Here is a 12,642-nt window from a genome sequence, read left to right on the forward strand (position 1 = left end):
AGTCATGTTGAGGTAATTAAAATATGTCAAATTAATATTTTGCACTCAATTATTTACTTATCAGACAAGTGGCGGCATGATAAGCTGGAAAATTACCCAGTGTAGTCTTTATCACCCTGCAGAGGTTTCTTTTGCAAAATAATCTGCTGACTGTACACTATCCCTCAGTTTGGGAACCACTGGAGTAGGCGATTTGTGCTCTATTAATTTGGTCTGTTACGATGCTCTGTGTTTGATTACTAATGCCTGTGTAGTACGGTGTTGCACACAGAGGACAAAAACGCTCAGCCTCGACTCTTTATCGTCATTTGTGTTAAAATTTGCAAAGCGTACCAAATTGAACAAAACTATATAAATGCAAAATTTGAATTCATGAATATATAACGGTATCCACGGTATAGCAAAATCCATATCATGGAACAACATGATACCAGTAGTCACTTTCATACCGGTATAGCGCCCACCCCTAACTTCCATCAACTAGCTAATACTTGGTTGAAACACCTTTTGCTTCAGCTCAGAAATGGCGTTTGGTCTCGTACTGTATCGCGTACCTTGTCAGTGTCGTGCGCTTTGCTTGGTCATTTGTTGGGATAAACAGGAAAGTGTGTCCAGCTGAATTCAATTTGAGTTTTGTTAAACTAATTAAAAAGAAGCTTAGTTTACCGCGGCTGCGGTCGTGTGAAGACCGAAGAGTGTAAAGACCATCGACTCTACCGTGCGACGACACCGGCAAAGGACATAAGTATCGCTTTTTATCTCTCCTCTTTCCACTTCTGTTTCAGTATTTCTTACTATGTGTCAGTAAGTTTTTGTTATTTTAGCATGTGTGTTTGCCTCAGTGTTATTTTTTTATGATTACTGATGAACTAATGTACTTTGATTTGTATTAGTTATCTATTTTAGTTTTAGTTACAGTTGTAGTAATGTTGTCATTTTATTAGTTTTTTATTGTCTATATAGGTTTTTTATTAAGTTTTAGTTATTTCAGTACTTCAACATACAAAATGGAAATGAAATAATATATATATATATTTAATGTATTTATACTGTATATATGTACATGTATATGTATATGTGTGTGGCTGTACATACACATATGTAGTTGTTTTTTTGCTGTTTGGCTTAGTGTTATGTTAGAATCATTATTATACTCATACCTTTTGTTCTTTTAATATTTTTGAATTGTTTTTAGCTTTATTTTTTTTGTTTTCATTTAAATGTTTTAGTTTTGAAATGTTGTTGTATGCATTTGTCATTTTTATTTAATTTATTTTATTTTCTTAAATGTGTGTGTATATATAGTATTTATAGAGTTTTAGCTTTTAGTTTTAATTACTTTTTCTTATTTGTAAGTCGCTTTGGATAAAAGCGTCTGCTAAATGACTAAAAGTAAAAGTAAAGTAAAGCTCCCAGTCTTTTTGAATATGAATCTGTCAGCTTAGCCTATCCTGATTTGCCATTTTTTTCCACTCTTCCTTGTTTAAGAGCCCCAGATTGATCATACTGCAGAGGGATCACCTGTGTACAGCCTGTTTAAGTATTTTTCAAGTGGATTTAGGTCTAGGCAATTCCAAAACCACCTTCTTCTGAAGCTATTCCTTTGCCGAATGAAACATGCAACCCAGGCTCATTCGAAATACGTGCCTCTTCATACATTTCTGCAGCACCGTTATTACGTACCTTACTGCACGTTTCACGGCAGTTTCAAAGTGAAATGTCCTTTGAGTGGCGCTAAAATGCAGGTTCAATACGTTACCCTGGCACATATTTGTTACGTTGATATAGGCACATATTGCTGTGTTTGTATTACGTTGCTTTAAGGAACGTATGGTGGTTGTTCATAATTCAAATATCTGAGGAGTGTCGCTAAAAGTCAATGCTGTATCGTGTTGGAAATATCCCCTACACCAAACCCAACCCTAAACCTACCCGATAGTGTTAACAAATGCAAAAGTGATATAAAAACGCATTTATTGATGCAGTAATTATGCGAAAATTAGGCTTTATTAATCGAAACGGTGAACCTGCAAATCATACTTTGTGTGTGAAAAAAAATAAAAAAGGAATAAAAGTTGTGGGAGTTTTACTGCCTCTAGTGTTCATTTCAACTGGAAACTGCAGCGTTTCGTATGTATGGGTATTGAGTTTCGCAGAAATGTAGGTAAAGGCACGTATTTCGAATGAGCCTATGTTGTAAACTTGTGTTTGAGGTTATTATTGTGCTGAAAGATGAAATTCCTCTTCTCTGCTTGTTGATGATTGTCTTCATGGTATTCCAGGGCACATCTAGCCTAAAGTTTTGGAAATACTTTTGTACCATTCTCCTGACTGGTACCTCATCACAATGAGATCCCGCTTATCCTTTATCCTGTTTTAAACTTTTTATTTGAATTGTCAAGTTTTACCCAGCCCTAAAAATCCTAAAAAATGCTCTAGCATCATTTGTTTGCAGATGTCACTTGATATTTTGCATCTAGATAATCTGCATCTAGTTTGCTTATAGAATAACAGGATCGTGATTTTTTGGGAATTTAATTTAATGTAATTAAAATGTGAATTGTTTTATGTAAATTTTGTATTGTTTGTTAGTTGTAGTGGTACGTTTTTAAAAGTCAGCCTATTTTGTTTGTCAGGGCTCCAGACTGCGACGAAAACGGTTGCATTTGCAACCAAAAATATTAATTTGCAAGTATATTTTTGCTGAGGTCCCCACTAGCGACTATGTAAATGTACATGTTATGATTTTAAAATTTCAATGTAATGCCTTTTTTCGCATTTGTCCACCTCAGGAGTACGAAATAAACATTAATGGACATCAAAAGGTATATTATAAGAGCCTACAGTACAACTTACTGAAATGTCTCATGTCATCACTCATTCAGTGTTTCAAACTGCGGAAAACGTGTAAAGCTTGTAAACAATGCCACGTAACAATACATATATTGCATATTAATATTTTTACTTGACCTGTTGTTTACATGATGAGAAACATTGCAAGGAGCTAAAGATGAGATTCAACTCCTATAAAATTGCATGTTTTTAATGAAGAAAATCAGACTGGATGTGTGCAAGACATAGGACAACATTTATAGGATGCATTGAAGAGGAGCCCAAATGACACTCAATGGCAATGTGATGCTGACATGGTCCGTGATATTGGCACAGATTCTGTGTATTAAACAATTATTTGTGACTGTATATCGTTCTCAAGTTTGAAAAGACGTTTAGTTCACACTTTAAGTTCACCTTAGTTCCCAGGACATCTTCACGATGGATTAAAATGCTGATAAAGACACGAAAAGATGAGACACAAACACATGAGAGTATGACTGAAATGTTAACAAAGTTTTTAAAAATATTAAAATAAAACACGTTTATTCCGTGGCACCTAAAAATAATAATTTGGCACCTAATTTTGTTTCTTATAGGAGCCAACGGCTCCTCAATTGATTTTTTTTTTTCTTCTTTCAGACGAATCCAATCGAATGATCCTTGCTCTTTCAAGCTTTAGAATGGGAGTAGGTGGGTGTTTTTGTTCAACAATCCAAAAGACGTCAAACAAAGCGCATCCATCCATAATAAAATGTGCCTCACACAGTGAATAAAGGCCTCCTGTAGCAGATCGATGCGTTTTTTAAAGAAAAATATCCATATTTAAAATGTTATAAATACTTTTCTCTCACTTACGCTGATGAAAATTGTTGGAGGATTTCGATATAAGCCAATAGGCGGCTGGTTTTCCTTTGCTAAAGTAAGGAAACTTTGCTTCCTCTGCTCCTGTAAACAAACTCATGAGACTAACATATCTCACAGATGCGTGCGCGATGCATACCTCATCCGCAGGAACGGCTTGCACGTATGACAGTCAGCAGAAGTGAGAGAAAAGTATTTATAACATTTTTCTTACAAAAACGCATTGATTCGCTACAAGATATCGGCATCAGCTGTCAAAAAAACAATATCGGTCGACCACTAGACACAAACCTGTACATATTCAACCGCATTTGCTTCCCTTTAATTTGATCAGTGCTTCGCTACACAACATACAAACTTTTACTTTTTTTTTTTTTTTTAAGTGCGAAAATTATGCATTCACACGTTTACCTCAGATTTCTTTAAGTAGAATAGAACCATAGTCTCTTAATGACTCGCAGAAAGATTCTCTGCCGATCCGTCAGTCAATATTGTGTGATCATATTTCCCACATTACGGTGACGATAAACAGCTGTGTTCTGTCTCATAATGGATTTATGCATCAATGTATTGCATACAATATCTGCATTAGGTCACAGTAGAGCAAAACGTTGTGTATTAATCTCATACTGTCACTATGAATTGTCTAGCAGTATTTACTGAACTGTTGTGTAAAATCACATTTAAACTTGTGATATTCGGAACAAAATCATCACTAATACTACTCTCCCTGCTCGTGTGATATATCGCGTGATATAAATATAAGACAGAAACTCATACAGGGGTATGCACATTTTCATTGCACCAATATCTTGAATTTTAGGGCATAACTGCATTTATGGATCATATTTGTCAACAGGCAACTATATGAAATGTAAGATGATGTACAGGTCTAGGGGCGGGGCCATTAAATATTTAATGAAATAATTATTACATTTTATATTATGTTTAATATTAAATGTTTTATTTAATAATGAAATATTTTAATCTTGTTAGGTAACGCGTTAAAGCCTAATTATAACATAATATTTTAAACAATTTCAATTCCATTTGAACTATTTGTGAACAGTGTTGTATTTTAAAATATGCACACATGCACGCATATGCCAAATAAGATTCTGGTCACATTCAGTTATGCATTACATGAATCACAAAAATGATAGCATATTTTCAATTCAAAATTGTGAAGCCCAGAGCATCAAGAATATCAACGATTGGTGGGACCGTTTAGTCATTTCTTGTCCACCTTAACATCTATAGTAGTAGTTATGGCACTGATGTGTTCAGTTGCTGCATGCAGATAAAAAATAATTACCATCTCAGTCAAAAAAAACGTTATCATTTAGTTTTGAACATCTTCATACAGATGTATTTTAATAAGCAAAAAGTTACACTTTCATTTGTAAAAGTTGCTGCCTCCTTTCGCCATCTCTCATTGCAATGTTGGAAATAATCTGTTGGCAAGCATACACCAAGTGTGCACTTGAAATCAGAGTGCATTGTGGGTCTCAATAAGTGAATGAATGCAGGGAATGACGTTGAGCTCTCTGAAGAGTTCTGTTGATTTACATTACATCCACGGGTTCTCTGTTTATCATCTTAATCTCACATCATCGTAAGCTCTCTGTATTATGGCATTGTTGCAGTCTAATAAATCTTTTTCCTTTTGTTCTTTGTGCAGCGGATGCCAGTCACAGGCTCAATCTCTTCTACCTCGCTAATGATGTCATTCAGAACTGCAAAAGGAAGAACGCTGTCATTTACCGAACCACCTTCGCTGAAGTGCTGCCTGACGCCGCCCTGCTGGTCAAGTTAGTGAATCACATGCATGTTTGTGCAGGAGTATGATTGGTACTGAAGCAGTGACATTCTGGGCTGACTCTCTGTGTGTTTGTAGGGATGCTAAAGTGTGTAAGTCAGTGGACAGGATCTTCAGTATTTGGCAGGAGAGGAACGTTTATCCTGAGGAGCTGATCTCTGAGCTGAAGGCCAGTCTGCAGAAGAAAGAGAAGGAGAAAGTGAAAGAGAAACAGCCTTCTCCTGGTCAGTTTCTGAGCTGTACGCTTCCAGTATTTGTCATTGTTGCAAATGATTAAAATCACCTTATAAAATGAAAATGAGCATTCACGTTGTTTATAAATGTATTATTTACTTCAGGGGTTTTCGAAGTGTGGGGCGTGGCTCACCGGGGGGGCGCCAGAGCATGCAAAAAAAAAAGATTAATTAATAATTCATAATTTCAATCAATACATTATAGCGGAAATAACGCTTCAAAAAGAGAAAAGAAGATTTTGAACAAGAGACATCATGTTTCCGCTCCTCGGCTGAACTGTGTGAGTGTGTGTGTCATTGAAACACAAATTTAGCTGCAGCCAAAGTGATTTTGTGCGACCCACAAGTGGGTTGAGACTCACAGTTTGAAAACCCCTGCATTAAGTGACCAAGTGTAAAAAAATATATATATATCTCTAAAAAATAACTATTTATTTCTGCAGCCCCAGTCAACCCCAAAACTGCTCTGAAGTCTAAAATTGTTGCAGAGTTTGTAGTAAGTCATGATCGTCTTTAGATTTAATTGAACTATTGTTATTACACTAATAATTACTGTATTTTCTCTTTGTCAGCCGCATGATTTTGTAGAGCGGTTAATGTCTTACAAGAACTCTCTGGACGAGAGTGATTTAAGAGAGAAGCAGCTAGCTGCTCTCAGAGTAGACGTCTGCAGCACCGAGGCCCTCAAAAGGTTCAAAGGTAATGTAATATTTACCAAAAACAGCACTATATAACTGCTTGGAGACAAGCTTTTCAAACTCTCTCTCAACTTACATCCATAGATAAAGTTGGAGGGAATAAGTTCTCGAAGGACTTTGAGGAGGGAAGCACAAAGCTGCAGGAATTTGTGACGTTCCTGGAGGGCCAGATAAAAGCAGGACCCCCGCTGCTGGAGGCGCTGGGAAACGCAGACATCTTTTACCAGATGCAATACAAAGAGGTCAAAATTGTTGCCAATGTGAGTCGACTCTGATGTCTTGATGCTAGATTTATTCACGTTTGCTAAAAAGATTTGTGAGCATGCTTGCTTTGGAAAACACCAGATAAAAAAAAAAAAAATTTAAAATTAAAAAAAATATATATATAATATATATATATATATATGAAACAAATTTAATTGTGCTCTCTGAGGTTAGACTTCTGTTCATCAACCAAGTGGGCATGGTCCTACCATAAATATATCAAAACTTAATTTTTGATTAGTAATATGCATTGCTAAGAACTTCATTTGGACAACTTTAAAGGAGATTTTCTCAATATTTAGATGTTTTTGCACCCTCAGATTCCAGAACAAACCATACATCAATGGAAAGCTTATTTATTTTATATTTATATATATATGCATAAATCTCAATTTCAAAAAAATTGACCCTTATGACTGGTTTTGTGGTCCAGGGTCACATATGCCAATGATAACAGTAAAGAGAAAATAATGATCCAGCTGCATGTCTTACTTCATATGATTAACCGCTCACGAGTGACGCGCTCTGTGAAGGACCAGAAGTAGAATATATCGCTAGGTTTCATTCATACAGAATGCGCTTTTGTGTTGACAAAGATGTGACGCGAGCAGTGGAATAGAAAAAAAAATGCAAGCACATGGGGGTTGAACTACTTCTTTTAACTTGAGCGCCGTGTTTTTAGACTGGCCTTTCATGCATGAGATGCTGCAAGAGACATGAGCGCAACAATCAAACATGTCCTGTTTGGAAAAGCAGCGCAATCGAATAAAAACCTGTAAAGAACTACTACTGTATGTCTGATATTTCATGTTTGCATCATGGTGACAGACTGAAAGCTGCTGTTCATTGTTTTTACATAACATTTGTGACCCTGGAGCACAAAACCAGTCATAAGGGTCAATATTTTTGAAATTGAGATTTATACATCATCTGAAAGCTGAATAGATACAACTATTTGAAAATCTGGAATCTGAGGGTGCAAAAAAAATCAAGATACTGAAAAAATTGCCTTTAAAATTGTTCAAATTAAGTTCTTAGCAATGCATATTACTAATCAAAAATGAAGTTTTGATATACTTACAGTAGGAAATTTACAAAATGTCTTCATGGAAAATTATCTTTACTTAATATCCTAATGATTTTTGTCATAAAAGAAAAATCTATAATTTTGACCCATACAATGTATTGTTGGCTATTGCTACAAATATACCCCAGCGATACTCCATATTATTTCTGAACATATAATATGTATAAGAAAACTCTGTACAAGATGTAGTTGTAGTTCATGTATCTTTTTCATGTAAAGTGATTTGTTTATTTACTTCCATGTTGACAACTTCATGTGTGCTGCACTTGGAATAGAACTAGAGGGTTAATAGAGAAAAAGTTACTTAATCATGTTGTGGTTACATTTTCAAGTTGACTAGTTAAAAATCGTAAAAATCGGTAAAACGTTCTGAAAAAATTTAAATTTACATTTTTTGCCATATTGCCCAGCTCTATCATGTATCCTCATATTGTGCTCCCTTAGGCGTATAAAGCTTTCGCCAATCGCGTCAGTAGCCTGAAGCGTAAGCTGGACGCTCTGAAGGCCACATTGCCCAGTCTGGATGACTCTCCCATCCCTTCCCCCTCTGAGGACGCCCCATCTCCCACCGGCTCAGAGTCGCCCTTCCATAGCATGAGCTCCAGGAGCGGATTGGGTAGTGGGGATGGAAACGGGGGGAGAGGTTTGGAGCAACAGAAGGACAACAGAGACACAGAGGACATGGACATGTCTGAGGAAGAGGAAACGACGGCAAATGCTGGAAACGTTGGTAAGAAAAAGCAGAGATGAGGGGAAATTTAGACGAGTCAAAAATGTAACGTTGAACTGACATATGTGTTCTTTGTCCTCCAGTTGATGAGAGAACAGAGAAGTCAAGTCTTCCATCTGTGTCCAAGATTACAAATGCTACAGCAACAAAAAGCTCTCAGATCACTGCTTCTAAACCATCCCAGATACCATCCCCTAACCCAGCAACTCCGACAAACACGGTGGCTGTGTCATCGACCAATCAAACGCCTCCAGCAAACACCACACCTATTACGACCACACCTGTACCTGCCCCTGTCGTTAGCCCCTCCCCCCTACAGGTGAACTTGGCCAATGTGGATCTGGGCAAGATCAGCTCCATTCTGAGCTCGCTCTCCAATGCAATGAAGACCACCGGTGAGTTTTCCGTTTGTAGAGCACAACAGACAGGTATATATACCAGTCAAATATATGTTGTTTTTATGTTTAGAATGATAAGTATAACTTTCTCATTCCTTACCGATGTTCACCTTACTGTATTAGTGGGCATATACTACAACCCAAGGCCACTGAAAGAGTTTGAGAGGAGTTTGCTCATAAGAGCATTTTCTTCTTTCTCAATACCCAGGCGTTAGTCCTGTGTCCCGTCCTTCCCCTGGCACACCTACTACACCATCCAGCCATGCCTCCTCCTCCAAAGCCCCTCCTTTGACCCCTGGCAGCATTCCCTCATCAAATCCTCTGGCTAGCATCTTATCTAAAGTGGATTTCTCCCCCGGGAACATCCTGAATGTTCTCACAAAAACACAGACTCACAGCCCCAACCTGCAGGGTAGGACACATTACTTGTACACTACTGATTGCTAGGGATGTAACGATTCACTCAACTCGCGATTCGATTCACAATTTTTTTTTAACACAATGAGATTGAAGACATTATACAGTAAATGAGAAGGTGTCCTTTCATAAGGCTATTGCTGCACGTTTCTTTTTGAAATTGAAATATAACAAAACTAAATAGACATTTTAAAACAAACCCCAAATCAAATAAGCAAGTTACACAAAAGAAATCTCTTCATATGAACAAACTAAGGCTTTGTCTGTGCTCTTTCCATTTAAAATGAGAGGCAACCACTGCATTTTAATCATCATCCAAACAAAGATGCAGCATACATGCAGCATGAGCAGTTTTTAATCTAAATTAGACCGTATAATTTCAAAATTTGAAGCAAAAACAGAATGGTCTGATTTTAGTTTTGTGAAACTATACATAAAACATATCTGAATGAAACCGCAGACAAGCTGAATGAGACGCAGATTCACTCTCTGCCAGCAGGTGGCGCTTATGAACAGCAATGATACAGTGTTTACTTGGTTACCGCTGTAAACAAAGCAGAGCTGCGCTTATGAACACTATTTTAATATTCATCGTTCAGAAGCAAGATGAAAAGAAAATGCCACGTAAACTTTTCTAAAGACAGTCAGTTCCTCTCAGAGATACATTTATATAAACTCCTACTCCAATTATGTTGCAATTTGTTTGCCATTTTCAACCAGTTCGCGGCTAATCGTTACATTCTTATTGATTTCTGAACTGTTTGTCAAGATGGAAGATGGGGGAAACCTGTTTGAACCAGTAGTTATTTTGATACTTATTAAATCTCTATCTTGCAGGTTTGTCTTCTCTCCTTTCATCAGCTCGTTCAGGCGCTCTCACCACTCCAGACCCTGTTCCGTCTTCATCTGCCTCTTCTTCATCTTCAGCTGTCACCACAGCTGCAGCAACCTCCACCACAACAACCCCAACAACTCAGAAGGCCCTAAAGCCCACAGGCAACAATTTCAAGCGAGAGTCTGAGCGAGAGAAAGGGAGAGAGTGGGAGAAGGTAAAAGAGAGGGAAAGAGAAAAAGAAAGGGAACGAGTTAAAGAGAGAAAGAAAGAATGTGAGACCGAGGCTGTGGTAGTGCCCAGCCTGGAGTCTAAGATCAACAGTTTCCTCCAGGGAAATCCTGGTTTCAGTGCTCTCGGACTTGGCTTGGATGAGGTGGGCAGCAATAGCCCTCTCCTCGTCGGTGGGGATAACCTGGATGGCACCCCTGTCCGAGATGAGAGCGGTAGCACACCCACCCAAGATGAAATTATGGACTCGCCCCATGTACTCAGTGAACCCCAGAGTGCAGGTCTGTCTGGAGGTCATAACCTTTCACCTACAGCCTATCACAGTGACCCCTGGGATGCCGTGATCACTCCACGAGAGGCTCTGGGAGAAAATGAGCGGAAAGACCGGGATTACCGCACACCACCACTCTCACGACTTGCCACCTTTAGCCCAAGTGCGACTAAACCAGTCAAGGCCATGACTAAAACCAAAGAGGAAGAAGGGTTGAAGAGAAAAGTACCGGGTTTGAATGTTCCATCAGCTGCCATAGTGCAGGATCAGAAGATAAAGGCAAAGATGGACGGAGATGGAGAGAAAAATGCATCCTCCCGAAAGCCAAGTGTAGGATCCGACAATGGGACGAAAGACAAGGAAAGGAAAGCTTCAGCTGGCAATGGAGACCACTACCATCGCATTGAGACTCTTGTTTCTTCATCCTCCAGTGAGGGAGCACCAATCGAAACCCTTGATTATGGCAACCGCATCCAAACTGTGGAAAGCATCCGCGTGGTTGGGAGAGTCCTGAGAAGAGGGAGCAGTGCGGGTTCTAGAGTGGGCGGGGCCTGGTATGAAGAGGAGGAGTTTATGGAAGCCCCGCCTCCACATCACCCTGCTAGTCGCAGCCATGAGAGTTCTGAGGAGTTGGGATTGGTCCCTCCTCTTCATCTTCCTCACCCTCCTCCTCTTCCTGCTCACCTTCCGCCCCCTTTGCAGTATCCACCTCCACCCTATCCAAACAAAGACCCCATACGACCTTCTCATGGCATTCCTCAGCACCATCCTCCCCCTCCGTTTTTTCCCTCTTCCATTTCTCCAGTCCCACCACCCCATCCTCCCATCCCTCAAACCCCTCCTCCTTCCAGAGACTTCCCCCTTTCCTCAAACTCCACCGTTATGGTTGGTGGTGTCCTTGTACCTATAGACCGAGTCCTACCCTATCCACCTGCCAACTTCCATCCTGATGGAGCGGGGCATGGAGGTAGCGGTGGTAGTGCCCCTCCCAGAGGCGGCAAACCCCAACTCCCTTCCTTGTTAGGAGATCCCCCTCGCCCAGGCACGGTGAAAGAGCAGTTCATCTTGCGCCACAACCCACCTCTTCACCGTCCTGGCACCCCGGGAGTTCCTCCACCCCTCCTGGGCAGAATTCGAGAAGTCCCCAGTCCCACACCACCATCACCCTCTACCCCAACCACACCTACTCCTTCATCCCCAGCTGGGGAACCCCATACTCATTTGTCTGTCCCCAACCGCCTACCCCTCCACACCCCAAATCAGAGACCCCGCCGCCCTTCCTCCCCTCTGCCCCTCCTCCAATTCCCAAACCAGCATCACGCGCGTCGTTCCCCACAGTTTCCCAGAGGTTCCTTGCCCCTTAACCGTGAACCCCTTCTACCTGGGACAAAGCGTCCTGCTGCTGGTTTCGGCAGTGGGCCTTTCAACCCACCCAAAAGACCGTTTCTGCCCCCTCGATATTAGGATCTCAGAATGCTCTCTGTACAACGTGAAATAGGAAGTGTAGCAAGTTGCATCACCTGCTAATCTCAACGTGAGAGTTATACCGCATGTAAAAATACACATGCACCGACACGCCCTGCCCCATGTTACAGCACTACTCTTCTCAGTGAAAGAAGTTTTCAGATACCCTAAAGATGAACTAGGAGGAGGAGAATGTGGAGATCCAGAAACATCCATGGAATATGAAAGAAGGCAAAAGGTGGTTATCCTGTTCGATTGGTGTAATATGAGAGTGTGTGTGTGTGTGTGTGTGTGTGTGTGTGGTCTATGGATGACTTGTAAGTAGATATGCTAACTATCTCTTTCCTTCCAGTAACTGTTCCTTCACTTCTCCACCTTATAGCACTTGCTTTTCTTTTCTTTGATGTAAAATACTTAAGCTGTTGAGGAGTTACAGATTACCGGGTTTTTTTTGGGGGGGGGGGGGGCTATCCATTAACTGTAATATTGTTTTGTCAAATTA

General features: G+C 39.8%; 1 protein-coding gene across 6 annotated transcripts in view; it reads left to right on the forward strand.

Moving 5' to 3' along the window:
• Window positions 1-12,642, forward strand: part of LOC107757337 (regulation of nuclear pre-mRNA domain-containing protein 2-like) — a 37,530-nt gene that overhangs the window by 14,411 nt on the left and 10,477 nt on the right. For 4 of the 6 annotated variants that reach the window (XR_001641930.1, XR_001641928.1, XR_001641929.1 and 1 more), the window contains exons 2-10: window positions 5,378-5,507; window positions 5,594-5,739; window positions 6,192-6,244; window positions 6,321-6,447; window positions 6,531-6,706; window positions 8,242-8,527; window positions 8,611-8,922; window positions 9,134-9,337; window positions 10,180-12,378. Coding sequence is in view for 1 of the 6 variants with exons in the window: in XM_016574779.1 (XP_016430265.1) it covers window positions 5,378-5,507; window positions 5,594-5,739; window positions 6,192-6,244; window positions 6,321-6,447; window positions 6,531-6,706; window positions 8,242-8,527; window positions 8,611-8,922; window positions 9,134-9,337; window positions 10,180-12,140 (3,395 nt within the window). In the remaining 5 variants the exon portion in view is untranslated. Of the gene's footprint in view, window positions 1-5,377; window positions 5,508-5,593; window positions 5,740-6,191; window positions 6,245-6,320; window positions 6,448-6,530; window positions 6,707-8,241; window positions 8,528-8,610; window positions 8,923-9,133; window positions 9,338-10,179; window positions 12,598-12,642 lie in introns of those variants that run through there. The other 2 variants (XR_001641931.1, XM_016574779.1) reach the window with 2 other exon arrangements.

Source organism: Sinocyclocheilus rhinocerous, unplaced genomic scaffold (assembly GCF_001515625.1).
Source record: "Sinocyclocheilus rhinocerous isolate Xijiao unplaced genomic scaffold, SAMN03320098_v1.1 scaffold4792, whole genome shotgun sequence".
NCBI classification, from domain to species: Eukaryota; Metazoa; Chordata; class Actinopteri; order Cypriniformes; family Cyprinidae; genus Sinocyclocheilus; species Sinocyclocheilus rhinocerous.